The sequence below is a fragment of the Chiloscyllium punctatum genome, chromosome 8 (genome assembly GCF_047496795.1).
Source record: "Chiloscyllium punctatum isolate Juve2018m chromosome 8, sChiPun1.3, whole genome shotgun sequence".
NCBI lineage: Eukaryota > Metazoa > Chordata > Chondrichthyes > Orectolobiformes > Hemiscylliidae > Chiloscyllium > Chiloscyllium punctatum.
Window position 1 is genome coordinate 113,081,267 of NC_092746.1, and position 19,364 is coordinate 113,100,630.

General features: G+C 39.4%; 1 protein-coding gene across 9 annotated transcripts in view; it reads left to right on the forward strand.

The window, feature by feature from the left end:
• The window catches only part of kmt2ca (lysine (K)-specific methyltransferase 2Ca), a 506,051-nt gene that overhangs the window by 383,592 nt on the left and 103,095 nt on the right, over window positions 1-19,364 (forward strand). For 7 of the 9 annotated variants that reach the window (XR_011961410.1, XM_072576253.1, XM_072576251.1 and 4 more), the window contains 6 exons: window positions 3,305-3,497; window positions 7,256-7,360; window positions 7,735-7,782; window positions 15,979-16,116; window positions 16,215-16,247; window positions 16,347-16,463. Coding sequence is in view for 8 of the 9 variants with exons in the window: in XM_072576253.1 (XP_072432354.1) it covers window positions 3,305-3,497; window positions 7,256-7,360; window positions 7,735-7,782; window positions 15,979-16,116; window positions 16,215-16,247; window positions 16,347-16,463 (634 nt within the window). In the remaining variant the exon portion in view is untranslated. The remainder of the gene's footprint in view (window positions 1-3,304; window positions 3,498-7,255; window positions 7,361-7,734; window positions 7,783-15,978; window positions 16,117-16,214; window positions 16,248-16,346; window positions 16,464-19,364) is intronic. The other 2 variants (XM_072576254.1, XM_072576255.1) reach the window with 1 other exon arrangement.

Here is a 19,364-nt window from a genome sequence, read left to right on the forward strand (position 1 = left end):
GCACCTGTTCCAGTGCCTCCACATCCTTCCTATAGTATGGCGACCAAAACTGCACACAATACTCCAGATGCAGCCGCACCAGAGTCTTATACAACTGCAACATGACCTCAGGACTCCGGAACTCAATTCCTCTACCAATAAAAGCCAGTACACCATATGCCGCCTTCACAGCACTATTTACCTGGGTGGCAACTTCCAGAGATCTGTGTACATGGACACCAAGATCCCTCAGCTCATCCACACTACCAAGTATCCGACCATTAGCCCAGTACTCCATCTTCTTGTTACTCTTACCAAAGTGAATCACCTCACACATAGCTACATTGAACTCCATTTGCCACCTTTCTGCCCAGCTCTGTAGCTTATCTATATCCCACTGTAACCTGACACATCCTTCCTCACTGTCAACAACTGCACCGACTTTCGTATCATCCGCAAACTTGCTCACCCAACCTTCTAGCCCCTCCTCCAGGTCATTTATAAAAATGACACAGCAATGGTCCCAAAACAGATCCTTGCGGAATACCGCTAGTAACTGCACTCCAAGATGAACCTTTACCATCAACTACTACCCTTTGTCTTCTTCCAGCCAGCCAATTCCTAATCCAAACCTCCAACGCACCCTCAATGCCATACCTCCGTATTTTTTGCAGTAGCCTACCATGGGGAACCTTATCAAACGCTTTACTAAAATCCATATACACCACATCTACCGCTTTACCCTTGTCCACCTCCTTAGTTACCTTCTCAAAGAATTCAATACGGTTTGTTTGCCCTTCACAAAACCATGCTGACTATCCTTGATCACATTATTCCTATCCAGATGTTCATAAATCCTATCCCTTACAATTCTCTCCAAGACTTTGCCCACAACAGAAGTGAGACTCACCGGCCCATAGTTACTAGGGTTATCCCTACTCCCCTTCTTGAACAAGGGAACCACGTTTGCTATCCTCATTTGCCCTTCTGACAGACAATATGCTCTGCTGTGCTTTATGAAAAATACCTTCCTGTGCCAAACAGAGCAATACTGTTCACATCTACTTTGCCAGACATTAAACATTCTCTACCATTTGCTATTTCGTGTCTCCACGTGGGGTTGGGTTTCACTTAATTTTTGCCTGATATTTATGTTCTTCCCCCCTCCCTGCCATCCACAGATGCAACATTGACACCAAATCAAAGTATCTTACAGCATAGAAAAATGCCATTTGTCGTGCTGTGCCTGTCTTGATTCATAGGAAAGGTTATCGAATTGATCTGTCTTGCCCTAGTTCTGTAAATTGTTCATTTTCAAGTATTGTGTATGTCCAATGTCAATTTTATTCCTTATGAAGAATTAATCAATATTTGTCCTCCAATGTAGCCCCTTTAATTTTTAAAAATGTATATCCCTTTAAAATTAGAGCTGCTGAGTGGATTTTCTGCAGATCGCAGTAGGTTAGGTTCTGGCATAGAATCAAAGCTGCGCTTCAAGTTCCAGGTGATAAATCAAATAAGCTGGCAATGCAGAATTGAGCTTAGTCACCTCAGTGCACTTTTGGCTTGCTTTATGTTGGCAGCTAGATGTTTCTGGCACAGGTTTTGCGGGAGTTTCTAAATCAGGTCAAAGGCTCCCAAAGTCGGGGGGAAAAAGGCAGTCCATTGATAATGACTACAAGCAGTCAACCACCCACAGCATGATCATGTGACGAGAGTATACCTCTAAATGATCTTTGTACAAATGCATTTAAAAGGTCAATGCCATCCTTAGTTCCTGGAGTTGATCTGGTTTGTCCAATCTAACAAAAACATGTAAAGCACACAATATAGATCATGAAATTAAATATTCAAATTCGGCCTTTTGCTCATCTTTTGAAATGCACTGTTAGCGAAATGATGAATAGTGAAACCACACTTGCTTGATTAAGCATTCTGAAGGCACAGGCATGGAACCTTTTTAAGGAGACGTTGGCTCTACCCAACTAAAAGTTAAGCCGTTTATTAATCGCTTCCTTTTTTTTTAATTTCTGCCTTCAGAGGATGTGGATGTTGTTGACCATCACTATTTATTGTGTCGCAGAGACTTACAACACAGACAAAAGGCCCTTCAGCACATCACATCCATGCTGGTCAATAACAACCGTCTAACTATTGTAATCCCATGTTCTGAAACTTGACCCATAGCCTTGTATGCCTTGGCATCACAAATGCACATTTAAATGCTACTTAAATGTTGTGAGGATTTCTGCCTTGAACACCTGAGCTCCAGATCCCAAAAAGATTTTCCTCACATCCCCTCTAAATCATCTGCCCCAAACCTTAAATCTATGCCTTCTGATCATTGATCCCTTCATTAAGGATAAACGTTTCTTCCTGTCTCCCCTATCTGTGTTATTCATAATTTTATATATCTCTGTCATATCCCCTCTCAATCTCTTTCACTCTAGGGAAAATAATCCCAGTTTGTCCATTCTGTCTTCATAACTAAAACTATCCAGCCCAGGCAACATCATGGTAAATCTCCTGTGCACCTCCTCCAGTGCTATCACATCTCTCCTATAATATAGATTCCAGAACTGCACACAGTCTCCTAGCTGTAGCCTAACAAATGTTTTATACAGTTCCAGCATGACCTCCCTGCTCTTTAACTCTGTGTCTCTGGTAATAAAGGCAAGTTTCCCATATACCTACCTACCTTAATCATGTTTTCCACCTGTCATGACACCTTAGCCCCTCTGATCCTTGGTGCTTTCCAGGATCCGATAGTTCGTCATATATTTTCCTTGCCTTGTATGTCATGCCCAAGTGAATCACCTCACTTTTATCTGGATTGAATTCCATTTACTATTGATCAGCCCATCTGACAGTCTGTCTGTATCCTCTGTATTTGAAGGCTATCCTCCTCACTGTTTGTTCTTGGACTGAGTGGTGCTAATCCATATCAGAGAACATTTAGGAGACAATCATCTTGTTCTTGGTCTGGAATCCCATGTAAGGGGCCACCAGGCAGGAATGGCAGATTTCCTTCCCAAAAGGATATTAATGGGCCATATTGGTTTTATAATGATTAATATTTTGTTGGCATCATTATGGAGACTAGCTTTCAGTTCCAGTTTCCATACATATTATGAATTGAACTTAAATTCCACAAGCTGCCAAGGTATGATTTAAACCCGTGTCACCACGGATAACTGGTCACTGGATAACATGTCCAGAGATATTGGGACTATTCCTCCATCTCTCCCAAACTGTAACCCTTGTTTATTTTGGAGTACAGCTGTTTTAATAGCATTATTTTATTGCTTAATTTATCCCTTTACAGGAAGCCTTCTTTGGAAAAAACCTACTTCTTGCAAGTCAACAAAGCAAGCTGAGTCTGGATGCTCTTTCTGATGAAGAATTATCTCGGCCATCAAACAGAGTTCTGAATGCAAATATAAGTTTCCTGGATCCTTCCTCTGATCCACTATTGAGTTCAGCTACTCAGGTGGCAACAAAACATCAGGGAGGACAAGGTATGTGTAGGCACACAATACTCCGTTATTAGTGTTTCCCATTAAGGAAGTAAAATAACTACATTATGTGCTTTTTGTCATCTGAGGAGCCATACCATGATTCAGAAGACTGTCACAAGTCGTAATGTTGACAGGGTACAGGGTAATGTTGGGTTTGGTGCACTTGCTTAATACCTTTCTGCACAGTTAAGTGCAGATGAGCTAGGCCTTTGCCTCATAGGTTGCCACAGAATTGTGATTCCAAAGAGCAGGAAAGTGAATGTTGGATCAGTCATGATGCTATTGAATGGTAGAACAGGCTTGAGGGGCCAAATAACTGACTCCTGTTCCTGTTTCTTATGGTGTACAACCTCTCCATGATCGCATTGACTTGTGCCTCAGAAGAATCCATTGAGTTTTTGACCCACTACTGCATTTGGAGAATGTCATTTCAGATATGTATTATTCTGTATGGGTTTGTAAGTCTTAAACTTTCTTTTTTGATAATTAATGCATACCTCCTCTCATCTGTAGTAGCTATTTTATCTTAATTAGTGTCCAAAATTAGCTACTTTAATTCTGTGTAATAGCTTGCTTACCCAAGGTTTCCTACAATTAAACTTACTAGCCTGAAAACCAAAATGTTTAACTTTCTTTCTTCAAACTCAATCTACTGATATCCGAAATCTCTGCTTCAAGGGTGGATGCTGGTATTTCCCTTAATCACAAGGGCCTCAATGTTCTGCTTGATTTTTTTTTGTTATCAGTGCTATTTGAGGCTGTGAATTTGGTCAGCATGGAGTCTAGTAATGTTTTCAGGTCAATCTCTTCACTAGCTAGCTCAGCATCATGTATACATAAGAATGTGTATACAGCTACATGAATTAGTTTAAAGCATTTATCAGCATGCAGTTAAAAATCACAATACCAGGTTATGGTCCAACAGGTTTAATTGGAAGTACTAGCTTTCGGAGTGCTGCTCCTCCTTCAGGTGGTTGTGGAGTACACAATTGTAAGACACAGAATTTATAGCAGAAGTTTACAGTGTGATGTAACTGAAATTATACATTGAAAAATACCTTGATTGTTTATTGAGTCTCTCATCTGTTAGAATGACCACAATAGTTTCACTTCTTTCATATGTAAATCACAAAACTTTTTTTAAAAAGTTACATTCTCATGTTAACTGTAACAATTGGTGTCAGCCAGATAAGATGTTAAGATGTTGAAGGTGTTAGCCCCCTGTATTCCATATCTGTGCCATAATGTTTAGACTGATTCTAATCTAAAAAGTGAGATAATGGAGTTTAACATGGATTCATGCAGTTTTTGAGCAAAGTACAATAGTAACTCTGCAAGTACAAATTCACCCCACAAACGTATGTGTGCATGTGAGTTTGTGTGTGTGTGTGTGTATGCATGCGTGTGTGTCTCTGTCTTCTGGGGTGGGGGGGAGGGGGTTGTGAGTGTGTGTGTGTGTGTGTGTGTGTGTGTGTGTGTGTGTGTGTGAGTTAAAGTGTCTAAGTCTGTGAGAGGATGCACATGGGAGACAGGAAATACAGGGCTAACACCTTCAACATCTTAACATCTTATCTGGCTGACACCAATTGTTACAGTTAACCTGAGAACGTAACGTTTTTAAAAAATTTGCGATTTACGTATGAAAGAAGTGAGACTATTGTGGTCATTCTAACAGATGAGACACTCAACAAACAATCAAGGTATTTTTCAATGTATAATTTCAGTTACATCACACTGTAAACTTTTGCTATAAATTCTGTGTCTTACAATTGTGCACTCCACAACCACCTGATGAAGGAGTGGCACTCTGAAAGCTAGTGCTTCCAAATAAACCTGTTGGACTATAACACGGTGGCACAGTGGTTAGCATTGCCGCCTCAAGCGCCAGAGACCTGGGTTCATTTCCCGCCTCAGGCGACTCACTGTGGAGTTTGCATATTCTCCCCGTGTCTGTGTGTGTTTCCTCCAGGTGCTCCGGTTTCCTCCCACAGTCCAAAGATGTGCAGGTTAGGTGAATTGGCCATGCTAAATTGCCTGTAGTGTTAGTTGCAGGGGTATATGTAGGGGAATGGGTCTGGGTGGGTGCGCTTCGGCGGGTCGGTGTGGACTTGTTGGGCCGAAAGGCCTGTTTCCACACTAAGTAATCTATTCTGGTGTTGTGTGATTTTTAACTTTGTACACCCCAGTCCAACATCGGCACCTCCAAATCGGCATGCAGGTTTTGTTTAGGTCATTCTGTAATTCCTCAGCTGCACCATCAGATTCTATTGCATCTGACGTCATTTACTTCACCTGTGCTTTTACACCTTGTAAAGCTTATTTTCTTTCTTATTTGTAGCACTCCATTTATGATTGACTTTCTTTTGTTTTCATTTGTTAGGTCTTGAAGTGTACTTAACCTGTATAAGTACATTCTGGTCCATTTGTCCTCTGTTTTTTTTCCATTGCCAGGGCTTTGTTGATCTGTTTAAGCAGGTTGCTCATTGAAGCTATCCCCTTCAAAATTAAATTAATATTGCGTTATATTATTGGCTTATCTCCTATTTAATTATGTCAAAGTTAATCCTGTTGCAGTTATTATCATCCAGGTGTACTCATTATCAGAATGTTACCTCTATCATTGGTTATTGTTATATCAAGGTGTTAAGTTGTTGCATATATTAGTCAACTATTTTGAATGTGATCAATTGCATTGACTGGATCAGATTCAAAAATTGCTTGAGCATTCAGTACTGCAGTTGTTAGGACGTTCCCAGGTTATGTTGGGGTCATCAAGTTTCTACTTGGACGTAATCTTTCTCTTTATACTTTCTTGACTGTAGTGCAGCTGCACTTCTGATTCATTTTGCCTTAATGATTAAAACAAATACATCACTGAAATATCTAAAAGTGTTGAACTTCCTGACTACTTACTTAGCCAGCTATAATTACACAGGCTAATGAACTGAGCAACTGAACTGGGCCTTGGTATTCTTATTGGTTGAAGTAGTAATGTTGGTCAGGATTCAAGGAAATGATATACCTTGCTTAGATTAATATCATATGATCTTCTGCATCCAGCTGAAGGGGTGCTATGTCAGGCAATGACCATTTCCAATAAGAGGCAATCTAATCACCATACCTTGACATTCAGTTGTGTTACAATCACTGAATTCCCCCCCTATCAAAATCCTTGGGATGACCATTAACTTGACTCGCCACATATGAGCAATGCCTACAAATATCAAGAATGTGATGTAATAATCCCCACTTGCCTGGATGCTGTAACTCCAACAACACTCAAGAAGCTTGACACCATCTAGAAAAAGTAGCCCATTCCTTCCATTTCTGACGCTCAGTAGCAACGTTGTATGCCACCTACATGATACACTGCTGAAATTTACCAAAGATCCTCAGACAGAGCCTTCCAAACCCATGACCACTTCTATCTAGAAGGGCAGGAGCAGCTGATATGTGAGAACGCCACTGTCTGCAAGTTCACCTCTTAGCCACTCACCATCCTGACTTGCAAATATGTCGATATTCCTTCACTGTCACTTGGTCAAAATTGAGGAATTCCCTTCCGAAGACCTTTGTGCGTCAATTCGCAGCATGTGGACTGTTTTGGTTTAAGAAGGCAGCTTACCACCCACCATCTCGACAGCAACTCGGAACAGGCAATAAAAGCTGGCAGCATGTGATGTCCATGTTCTACAAGTGGAATTTTTAAAAAGTGCTAGTGCATGCTAAACTGAGAAGTTTGCTTTGATTTTCTACAGGTAACAGTGAAGACCCTTTAGCTGATCTCTCAGAAGTTCTAACCACAGAAGATGATATCCTTGGAATACTCTCTGATGAATTGGACAAAACAGGAGATGAGACTGGTACGTTGTGTGCAGTGTTGCAGAGTTCATGAATGTCTTTGTAGTGGCAAAATGGCTTCCTGTGAAGTTTGAGCATGCAAATTTACATAAATTCTGTGCTTTGTTCTAGTTTTTATTTGTCGTAAAATGCATTTGTCTCTGAACAGCAGTTGTTTGAGTATTTTTCCCCAAAATTTCTTTTTGCAGTAAATTGCTTTCCTGCTTGATGCAATTCTGTGAAGACATTAACAATCAATGATTATGCTGCTTTATTCTCTACTGCCCAAAAACTGTAGCATGCTCTTCAGTTGGGTATACTGTGTGTGCTTCTTTCGTTTTTGTTTGGTCTTTATTTCCCAGTTATTCATCCATTTTATCTGGTTTGGGTCCCGTAGGTCTTGATTTATGCACTTTCCAGGTCGAGAATTCACCTTCTCCATTTGGTAAGACTAAATGGTGGATAGCAGTAGTCCCATGTCTGGTGCTTTTTGTCTTTATCCAAAGCGAGTGTGCATGCCTCTGTGTGTGTTTTTGAGAATCTCCTTATCAAAGCTCTGTCTGTTTGTTCTGTAGCACTAACAAATTATACCATGGCTAACTTGTTTGCTTCAAATATTAGCACACGAGTGACTAAACTGTATTTTCTATGGGCTTTAGAAAATAGAATAACTCTGAATTCAAGCAGTTTTGTTGATATATTGATCTTGAACCATGATCATAATATTAATTTGAAAACATAGCCCAGATGGATGGAGCTGTGGAATTGGTGGTCCATTTCTATGGCCTGTTTTGGCAACTTGGAAAGGAAAAGAGCAAATTTATAACAGTCGTCTACATGGAATATGACGAAGCATTCTAAGTTTTTAACTAAATAAACCTATACCTGGGTTGAGCAGATTTGAGATTTAAAAATGCATTGGATAGGGGCAGCTTATTACTTCAGAGATTAAAGCTAACATTTCAAAATTGGTTCCGGGACCACACGCCAGATATTACTTTGTAAACAAAGAGAAAGAAAATGCTCATGTGCAAGAGTCAGGGGGCAGAGATGAGCGTCATGGCTGCCACTAAGATGAAGCTGGGACGCTGAAAGGTCTGAAGGTGGATAAATCACCCAGACCAGCTGATCTGCACCCCAGGGTTCTGAACGGGATAGCTGAGCATTGGTGGTGATCTTTCAAAAATCACTGAATCAGGGAGGTTCCCAGAGGCCTGGAAAATGGCTAAAGTAACACCCTTGAGAAGGGAAGGAGACAGATGATAGGAAACTACAGGGTGATTAGTCTGACCTCAGTTATTGGTAAGATTTTAGAGACCTTCATTAAGGATGAGATTTTAGCGTACTAGGAGTGCATGGTAAAATAGGGATGAGTCAGCACAGTTTTGGTTGGTGTGGGGCAGGGAGGGTGTCATGCCTGACCAATTTGTTAGAATTCTTTGAGGTGGTAATGAACAAGTTAGATAAAGGAGAGCCAGTCAACAGGATCTATTTGGATTTCCAGAAAGCCTTTGATAAGGTGCCAAACAGGCGGCTGCTAAATAAGATATAAGCCCATGGTGTTTGGGGCAAGTTACTGGCATGGAAGATTGGCTGACTGGCAGAAGGCAGTATGGAATAAAGGGATCTTTTTCAAGATGGCAGCGGTTACTAATGGAGTTCAGCATGGGTCATGTTGAGACCATAACAATGGCAAAAGAACTGAGGGCATTGTTGCTAGGTTTGCAGATGACACAGGTAGATGACACAGCTCGTGGAGGATGTGGCGAGGCTGCAGAAGGACTTGGACAGGCTAGGAGAGTGGGCAAAGAAGTGGAAGATATGGGAAAGTGCGAGGTTATGCATTTTTGTAGGAAGATTGGAGGTGTCTGTTTTCTAAATGGGAAAGGCTTTGGAAATCAGAATCACAAAGGGACATGGGAGTCCTAGTTCAGGACTCTCTTAATCTTAACATGCTGGCTCATTTGGCAGTTAAGAAGGCAAATACAATGTTAACATTTATTTCAAAAGTGCTAAAATACAAAAGCAATGCTGAGGCTGCACAAGGTTCTGGTCAGACGCATTTGAAATATTGAGAGTACTTTGGATCCCCTCCAACACCGGCCAGCACATTCTGCCTTAGATGCAGGGCCCTAGAGGAGGTTTTCAAGAATGATGTTGGGATGAAGAGCTTGTCAAATGAGGAACGATTGAGGACTCCAGGTCAGTACTTGGCGTTTAGAAGGATATGGGGGAAACTTACTGAAACTTACCGAATATTGAGAGGATACATTTATAGAGTCATAGAGATGTACAGCATGGAAACAGACCCTTCGGTCCAACCCTCCATGCTGACCAAATATCACAACCCAATCTAGTCCCACCTGCTAGCACCCGGCCCATATCCCTCCAAACCCTTCCTATTCGTGAGAGACTAGGATCAAAGGGCACAGCCTTAGGGTGAAGGGACAACCGTTTAGAACTGAGATGAGGAATTTCTTCGACTAGAGGGTGGCAAATCTGTGGAACTCATTGCTGTGGAGGCCAAGTCATTGAGTATTTAAGACAGTGATAAATATGTTCTTGATTAGTATGGGGATCAAAGGTTACAGGGTGAAAGCAGAAGAATGGGGTTGAGAAACATATCAGCCATGATCAAATGGTGGAGCAGACACTAGGCTGAATGACCTAATTCTGCTCCTATATCTTATGGTCTGAATCAGCTGCAAATTCGAGGGATTAAGAGATTTGCCAGGAATTGTGAATCTCGAGAGCTTGTTGGTCACCATTTACTTATCAGAAACTTTAATTCTTCATTTGTTTTTAAGAATTTTGCTAGTTTTCATGTTAGGTGCCTATTAAACTTGCCGCAAAAACTTAGGACTGGTGATTTAAGAGTATTAACTACAGAGGAACCTCAATTATCCAAACGAAATATTCAGTTAATTGATTCATCGCCTTTCCTCTGTGGCTTGGAGTTTTCTGAAGTTTCCTTTTTCCTCGCTCTGCCAGCCTTGCTCCCTTTCTCTGTCTCAGGGTTTGTTTCTGAGCAGGCGCACACTTGTGTGTAAGGAACCTGCAGCATTGCTGAAGCCTCTTCTCCCCCGTCCCCAATCAGTTCAGTGGGATTGACACATCGAGCACTTCCTAAGTCCACTCCTTGTTCAGGAGACTAGGCAACAGCATACCGTGAGTGAGTCCCAGTCTGTCCCAACCTCCGCCGTCCCAACCTCTGCCATTCCAACCTCACCTCCCCTATCTTCCCCATCCCCGCCAACCCCAGCAACAGGACTGGGCCGCTACCGCTGCCTTTGGGGGTGAGTCTCAAAATAGCACATGCGCATACACACACAACCCCACACACAACGTACTACTGCAACTTTTTGACAAGTCCCCACTCTGCCCTGTCTAGGACAATGTTGGAGAGATTATCTGGGGAAGGGGAAGGTTTAGGGTACACCCCTGTGTATAACTCTAGGGAAAGGAGAGGGAGTCCGAGACCCAGATCGAGAGGGAGATCGATCGTTTGGAGACAGTGCCTGGGCTCTCATCGATGTCCAGGTCTGTTCTCGGCAGCATTTCAGAAAGCCGAATTCACTTTTAATCATTGTAAACAAAAGATGCAATCAGTGATGCAAGCACCTTTTTGATGTAATGGTTCTATCGGTACCTTGATCTTTGTCGGATGACCTGAAATTCGGACAATTGATATTCGGATAATCAAAGTTCCTGTGTATATATTCAACGACGTGATAATTCTTAACTTGCCTGATGTAGAAAGGGAACAATTTAACGTCCATAGAATATGTATATGTTAATTGTGGGCGATTAGACCCTTTTTTTGTTTAGCTATTTGAAAAACCAGGTATTCTTTTGGTTGCACTTTAACCCCACACTTCTGACCTTTGAACATGTGGTGCGAAGTATTAGTTGGTGATGGGTGGTCACCAATCAGAGGACTTTCTTATGGGCCTGCTCGTGGGCTTGACTACAGTAGTCATCAACCAGTCTGGGCGGTGGGTGTGGAGGGGCAGGTCATAACTTCCAACTGCTGCCTCTGTTTGGAAGCTATATTTGTGTTCCAGTGCCCTGAGAGAAGGAATATGTGATGTCACCAATACTTTCTTCACAGCTTTTAGAAAGGGGCCTGATAAACAGTGCTTGTAATTTCTTCTTTGAACTGGTGACACAAGTGATTTGGTATTTTAATATCATTTTTTTTTAATAAACTATTTAACCTGTTTAACCTTGTATGTGGTGAATTGTTTTGAGATTTCACAAATTTTAAATTTAGATTTTTCTTCCTTTATTTCTTTTTTGTTTTTTTTGTTTCCCATTGAATCCATTTTTCTTTACCATGAGTTATTTAGTTAAAATTCACACAACACCAGGTTATAGCCTACAGATTGTTTGCCTTATGAACAAAATGGAATGTATCTGCAAATGCAAATTCACCCCATAGACTTGTGTGTTGGTGCAATTGTGCGAGTGTGTGGAAATTCTGTGTCCTATGATCCTGCCCCACCTGATGAAGCAGCAGTGCTCCAAAAGCTTGTACTTCCAATAAAACCTGTTGGACTATAACCAGGTGTTGTGTAATTTTTAACTTTGTCCACCCCAGTCCAACACTGGCACCTCCTTTAGACCAAGAAAGCTACAGTCCTTCCAATAATCAAATGCAATGATAAAAGTAGGCAAACATATTTATATACAGTCAATTCTTCTATAATGCAATGGTTGCATTCTTGTGCAACCCTGCGTTACAGAAAAGCCATGTTTAAGAAACAGCAGTAAAAGTGTTGACACTGTAATCGCGTTACAGACAACACACGTTTTAAAAGTTCGCGTGATAGAAATTCATCAGTCACATTTCAGCATAATCACATTAATGAAACGTGCAATATAGCAGAACGATCTGTAAGCAAAAATGAAAAGTCACCAGATTCAAAACGTTAATTCTGTTTTCTCTTCACAGGTGCTGCCAGACCTGCTGAGTTTCATCAGCAATTTCTGTTTAAACATGCAGAATGTATTTTTTACCCCACTTGCAATTTTTTTTTCTATATCCTTTTCCTTTTATTTCTTATTTGCAGTCATCTCTGCAACAAGCCAAATCCTTTGCAAGTGGGGTATCTCATGTTGAACCTTCCTCTATTACTTTATCAGTCCTTAAATTTCATTGAGGGAGAACATTATTGGTCCTGTTTCCAATTGGGTTCCCATTGCTGCCCTCATGCTACTATTGTCTCATAGCAAATTATACACAAAGCATTTTTGAGTTGAGTGGTACGTGATTATTAAAAGTATCCAACATGAGATACCCCACTTGCAAATGATTTGCCTAGTTGCAGCAATTACTACAAATAAGACATCTAAATAAAAGGAGAAGGATGTAGAAGAAAAATTGAAAGTGGGGTAAAAGATGGATTCTGCGTGTTTAAGCAGAAATTGCTGGTGAAACTCTGGTCTGGCAGCATCTGTGTAAAGAAAGCAGAGTTAACGTTTTGAGTCTCATTACTCTTTATTTATGTATGTATAAATATATTTGTCTACTTCCTATCATTGCATCTGATTGTTGCAAAGAATGTTGCTTTTTTGGTCTGAAGAATTCTTGGTTCTCAATACACATGCCATAATGCCAACAAATCAGCTGTTGAAAATATGAGAAATAAAGTCGTGGCAAGAAGAGACTCCATGTTTATTAAAGAACTATAATTTTTCAATCTGATCATTTGCATATAATTCTTGGCCATATTTGTTGTTCTGGTTGCCATCTAAAGTTAGTTAACTTTAAAAAAGCAATTTAGTGAATCAACAACATGCAAGTACTAACATGTAAATCAATTTAAGATAAAAATAAATAATCAATAGTTCCATTGTGGTGCATCAAAACTTCTGATATCCTGACCTGAAAGTGTAGGCAGATCACCATCTCTCACTTCTCTACCTGCCATACTTTTACTCACTCACTTAGTCTGTCCATGTCTCTTTATAACATGGTACTCCAACCCTCACAACCTATTGTACTTCGTAACAAAATGTGTCCAGAAATGTTGTCTACATAATTCCCTGTACTCCTTAGCTCTTGCCTCTTCCTGCCCAGCAGCCTTCAGCAAACTATGCATTCGTCCAATTCTGGTCTCATCTATTCCAGTTTCTTAACTACTTCGTTGTTGGCCATGTCTTCAGCCCCGTACAACAAAAATTTTGTGACCTCTTTACCTCTTTTGAGTTTTCTTAGAAAAACAACCTTGCATTTATCAATTCATCTCAATGTCAATCATCGTAAATATTGTGGGGCCCAATAGTCTGGCAAATCAGGTAACTAGAGCTGTGATGAGTGCTTTGAACGAAAGCTAAATATTGCAGATACTGGAAATATTAAAGAAAATGGCTGAGAGGAAATTTGATGGGTGTTCTCAAACTCATGAGAGGGCTGAATAGAGTAGACAGGCAAACGTTGTTCCCACTTGTAAGAAGAACAGAAATGAGAGGACGTTGACCTCAAATGATGTACAAAAGAAACGAGTGATGCAAGAAAAAAACATTTTCACACAATGAATAGTTAGGGTATGGAATGCACTGACCGGAAATGTGGAAGCAGGTTCATTTGAGTCAGTCAAGAGAGCATTGAATGATTATTTGGATTGAAATAGTTTACAAGGGTATGGGGGAAAAAGCAGAAAATTGGCACTAGGTAATGATGCTTATGAGAAGAGCCAATTCAGGCGCAATGGGTTAAATAACCTCTTTTATGGGTGTAACAATTCTATGGTTCTGAGATTACAGAAGACATTGTAAATATTGAGGTCTTGGCAGAAATTGTTGAGGGAAAACATGATGTGACCTTTTCGCAGAATTAATAGGTTTTGACCAGATAAAAAAAAAAGAGGTTGGGAAATGAAATAAGGTCAATGACAGGATGGAGGGAAGGATAGAGTAAGTGACAAAATATTTCATGATACAAGATCAATGGAGGTAAACACGGAACAAGCAAAGAAATGAAAGATGAGAGTGGCAGGGCATAGAGCTCAGCATAGTGACGAGTACAGTTCATTAAGGTGGGGGACATGGGGATGAAGTGTTTTAAAGAACAGATCATTCAGGGTCAGAGAGAGGAGGCGTGATGAATTTGTGGCAAGAATTGAAATTGGAAGAAGGAATTGAGTCGGGGGAAGAGAAAAAGAAGAATAATAATGAGTATTGGTACCCGTTCGTTTTTGACGTGTAATCCTTCACATCAGAAAGGAAGATTGTGTTTTTGTTAAAAGTGCTGGATGACGTAGTGAATGAAATTAAAGGACCAGGGACTGCTTCAAGTTAGAGTGCATCTGTGTTGCTGAAGAGAGAAGGGTCTATGGTAATGCTGAATATGGATAATGTCTATGGATTTCCAAATGTGGTGAAGATGTGGTTTGCAGGGCAATGGAATACTGAATATCTAGGACATTTGTAATTTTGAATCTGAAATGCAGTGCCACTGGAATAAATTGGAGCCAGCAGCTGTTGCTAAGGAAACAGATGCGACTGTGAAAGTAAATTTTGGCGTATACGTCATCAAATACAGGAAGGGAAATTGAAGGCAATAAAAGATAACAACATTGGAATTTCCTGTTATCTCCTCTGAGACAGCAGTTGAACTTATTTCAAAATGGGGGCATTCCTAGAAGAGCAATGCCAGTTTCTTAAATTCAAATACATAGGCAGAATATTGCAGCTCCTGGAAGTTTGAAATAAAAACAAAAAAAAAGTTGGAAATGCTCAACAGTCAAAAGGAGTGGTAATCGGACAAATAATGAAATAAAAGCTGCCGAGGGGAGGTTTTTCCTCTAGAATTTACAAGGTTAAGGGATGATCTGATTGAAGTCTTCAAAAAATTAACACTAATGGAAAGGATTGATAAAGGTAAACTATCCCCACTGAATGGGGATTCTAGAACGAGGGGCCATAGTCTGAGGATTAGGGTCTGACCATTCAGGAAAGATGTTTGGAAGCACTTTTACACATACAAGGTGATAAATATTTTGAATATTCTTCCATAAACGATAGTGGGTGCAGGATCTGTTATGAAGGGCCATTTGGCATTTTGCTAGATTGAAAGACTGAATAAAAGTACAAATAATATTGCTGTAGGCAGTCTTGCCAATAAGTCTGTAATATGGAACACAATTATTGAATATTTAAAAAATAGCAAGATTTCTAAAAGGAATTTGTGCTTGTTCAAATTTGACAAATTCCTTTAAAAACTAACTCAGAATATTGTTTAATTGACATACATTATCATTAGCCATTCTTAAAACAGTCCCTAAATAGACATTTGAAAACCAGTTAAAGGGTGTGAAAGTGCGATTAGACTTGACAACTTGTAAGAAAAGTAGCAGCAATGCAATGAGTCATTGAACATTACAACACAGACCTGTTGCTTGTCTATCTTATTCCTATGCTTTTTATATTTTAGCTGTTGTGGTAGATGTGGCACTTCTAGCTGAGTAACATTCTGCACTGGACTTTTGCAGTTTAGGATATTCAAAATGAATTTACTGGTGATAAATTTAAAAACTCTGATTTTAGAAGATATGATGAATGACCACTGCCGCCACTTTCACACATAGATTTTCTATATGTTTATTGATTAAAATAACACAACCAACTTCTTGTTTAGCTGGACTGGATATTGGCCCCATTACAGAGGATCCATCTGCGGTTTCCCAGTCAAGTGGAGGCCAAGGTTCACGACCTTTGACCGAGGAACAACTAGACCGAATACTTAGCCCTGATCTTGAGAAAATCGTTTCAGATGGTGAGATGCATCTCTCATGCTTTCCAGTGCGTTTATTTTGTGTCACGTTGTGGAACGGATTTCTGGTAAATGACTGAAAATGTGATTTTATTATACAGGTACAATTCTAAGTAAGCTGTACAAAATTCCAGGTATTCATTTTCAAATACTAAAGTAATTTAATAAATTATCAACGTATCGCCAAAGTTTAATTCATACTAACATTATCACTTTTCTTTTTCCAAATCAAGAGCTGGAGGGAAAGGAAGTGGAAGATCTATTCACAGCCGTGCTAAGTCCTTCAGCTAACCAGGCACCACCTCCACCACCACCACCACCTTTGCCTCCTTTGCCTCCACATGAACATGGTACAGTCTAACTATGTAATGTAATGCTGCCAGTTTTCATTGTCTTTGAGCTGTTAACAGTTCCAATTGTTTTTCATATTGTAATCTACTGCAGTTTAAGTAAAAATGTTTCTAGATATTGGCAAAATTGTACTAACTACTTATTTCATTCCGATTCTAATACACTTCAGTCTGTTTTTCTCCTAACAAAAGTGATGTGTTGATAATGGCAGTCATATTTAAACACTGTAAAACCTGAAATGTTTATGACATGATTTTCGTGCCATTATGCCCCACACATGGTCAAACTGCGGTCGGGGCCCACATTAATGGGTTCAACCTGAAATTTCAAAGAAGCAATCAAAATTACAATTGTCCAGTTTACTGTATTGGTAAAGTTTAGATTAAATAAAACTTCAGTTTAATGAGGAATTTATGAGCCATCAGTTATTTAAGTATATCACTTCTGTAGAATTTAGTTTTACATTCCCAAAAGAAGTGAAAATAATGAAATGTCACTCTTGTTCATAAAATTTGGTATCTAATTTATACTAGACAGACAGGAGTTAGGAAGAACACAGCAAACCAGGCAGCATCAGGAGGTGGAGAAGTCGACATTTCGGGTGTAACCCTTCTTCAGGACTGTGTTCCCCTTCCAGCCTCCTGCCTGTCTACTTTGGATTCCAGCATCTGCAGTTTTTTTTTGTCTCTATCTAATTTTTACTGCAATTTATTGAATTTGGAGATTGACTCTCAGCATAAGTTAAGCAAGTGCTAAATTTCGCATTCATTATTTTCAGTAGATCATCTTAACTGGATGTGCTGATACTAAAATGTCTCTGTAATAAGAACAGCAAGCTACTGTAGTGATCTGAAACATACTGCATATCGTCAAAGTTTGAACAAAAGCTGAACTCTGTTAGTGCAAATTTTACCTCATTCAAGAGGAATGAGATTAAAAATTACAAATTACTGCATGGGTACAAATCAAGGTGTGCTTTGAAACATGGAGTTTGAAAAGATTGCAAATAGCACAAATGAATTGGCATTCTTAACTAGGTTTCACATATTCCACTGAGGTTGAAAGTATGAAAGTAGTATTATTGTATTTACTTGACTGATCATAATTTTATATCTTGATTGCCATGCAAATAACTTAATGCCTTATATTTCCTTTTTTTTTATTCATGTGATGAGATATTGAACAAATTAAATAGGAGCAGAAGGAGGCTACTTGAGTCAACTCCACCATTCAATAAGGTTATGGCTGATCTGTTTGTGTTTCGAATTCCACACTCCCATCTGCTCCCAACAACACTTGATAACGTTGACTAACAATAATTTATCCGTCTTTTATATTAATAAATATCCTGCCTCGACTGTCTTCCAAAGCAGAGAGTACCAAAGTTGTGCAACTCTGAGACGAAACTTTTCTCCTCACCTAAAAGAGTGGTACCTAGTTCTTGACTGATTGGCAAGGGGGAATATATTTTCCATGTCCACCTCATCAAGACAATTTAAGATCTTTAATCAAGTTGATCCTTACTCTTAAACCCCAGCACAATTAAGCCTAAACAATCCTCATAAGACGACCTACTCATTCCAGGTAATCTAGTAAAGTTCCTCTGAAACATCTTCAATGAGTTTACAGCTTTCTGTAACATGAGATCAAAACTGCACACCATATTTGAGATTTTTGTCAGTTCAAAGCCCTACATACCATGAAGCATAACATCCTAATTTATATCTTTAATTCCTCTCATAATAAAAAGATAGCATCCCTGTGCATCTCAGAATTCTGTAGTCATTCTCTATTTAAGTGATACTATGCTTTCTCATTCTCATATTCCTATATTATACTCCATCCACTAGATTTATCCCTACTCACTCAACTAATCTATATATTTCTGTAATTTACTTTTGTAACTATCTTCTTGTCATCTGCAAAATTAGCTACCACACCTTCGTTCACCACTTCTCAGTCATTAATGCAAATTCTAAAAACTTGAGACTCCTGCACAGAACCCTGTGTATCTCTACCCATCACCTGCCAACCAGATAAGGACTTATTTATACATATTTTCTAATTTATGCCAGCAGCCTAGCTTCTATCCTTACTGATATGTTACCCTTATGCTACAGCTTTTATTTTCTGCAGTAATCTTTGATGTGGCACCTTAACATTTACAAACTCCCCTTATCCACTGGGAGAAAGTGAGGACTGCAGATGCTGGAGATCAGAGTTTAAAAATGTGTTGCTGGAAAAGCGCAGCAGGTCAGGCAGCATCAAAGGAGCAGGAGAATCGATGTTTCAGGCATAAGTCCTTCATCAGGAATGGTTGTTTATCCCCTTATCCATTGCACAAGTTATTTTTTTCAAAAACTCTCAATGAATTGATTAAATGTGATATTTCTTTGTTGAAACCATGCTTACTGTTCCCAATTTTTGAGATTTTTTCTAAATGTGCACCTATGACTCTATAATGTCTTTAAAGATCAATTCAAACATGTTTCACATGACAGACATCAAGGGAACTAGCAAAATAAGCATATATTGGACTTCAGAATGTGGCAATTAACCACCTCCTTGAGAATTTGCTGTAATTGTGCCACTTCCCAAGTAAATTTTCCGCATTTTTTTCCCACTACCAAAATGCATAAATTAGTTATCCATCTCATTGACAATTGCAGGTTGTTTGGCTACCAAACCTGCTAAAGAATAGCGAATGCATTTTGCTAAGTAATTCATTGACCTTAATGCACTTTGGAATATTCTATTCTTAAAAGATATTACATAATCACCAATTTTTTTCCTTTGTTTTTGCCTACATAATAGCAATAATTACACAGTTAAAAGAAAATCTGTTGTAAATTGCTTTAGGATTTTGAGTTCAATTCACTATAGAAATACATTAATACTAA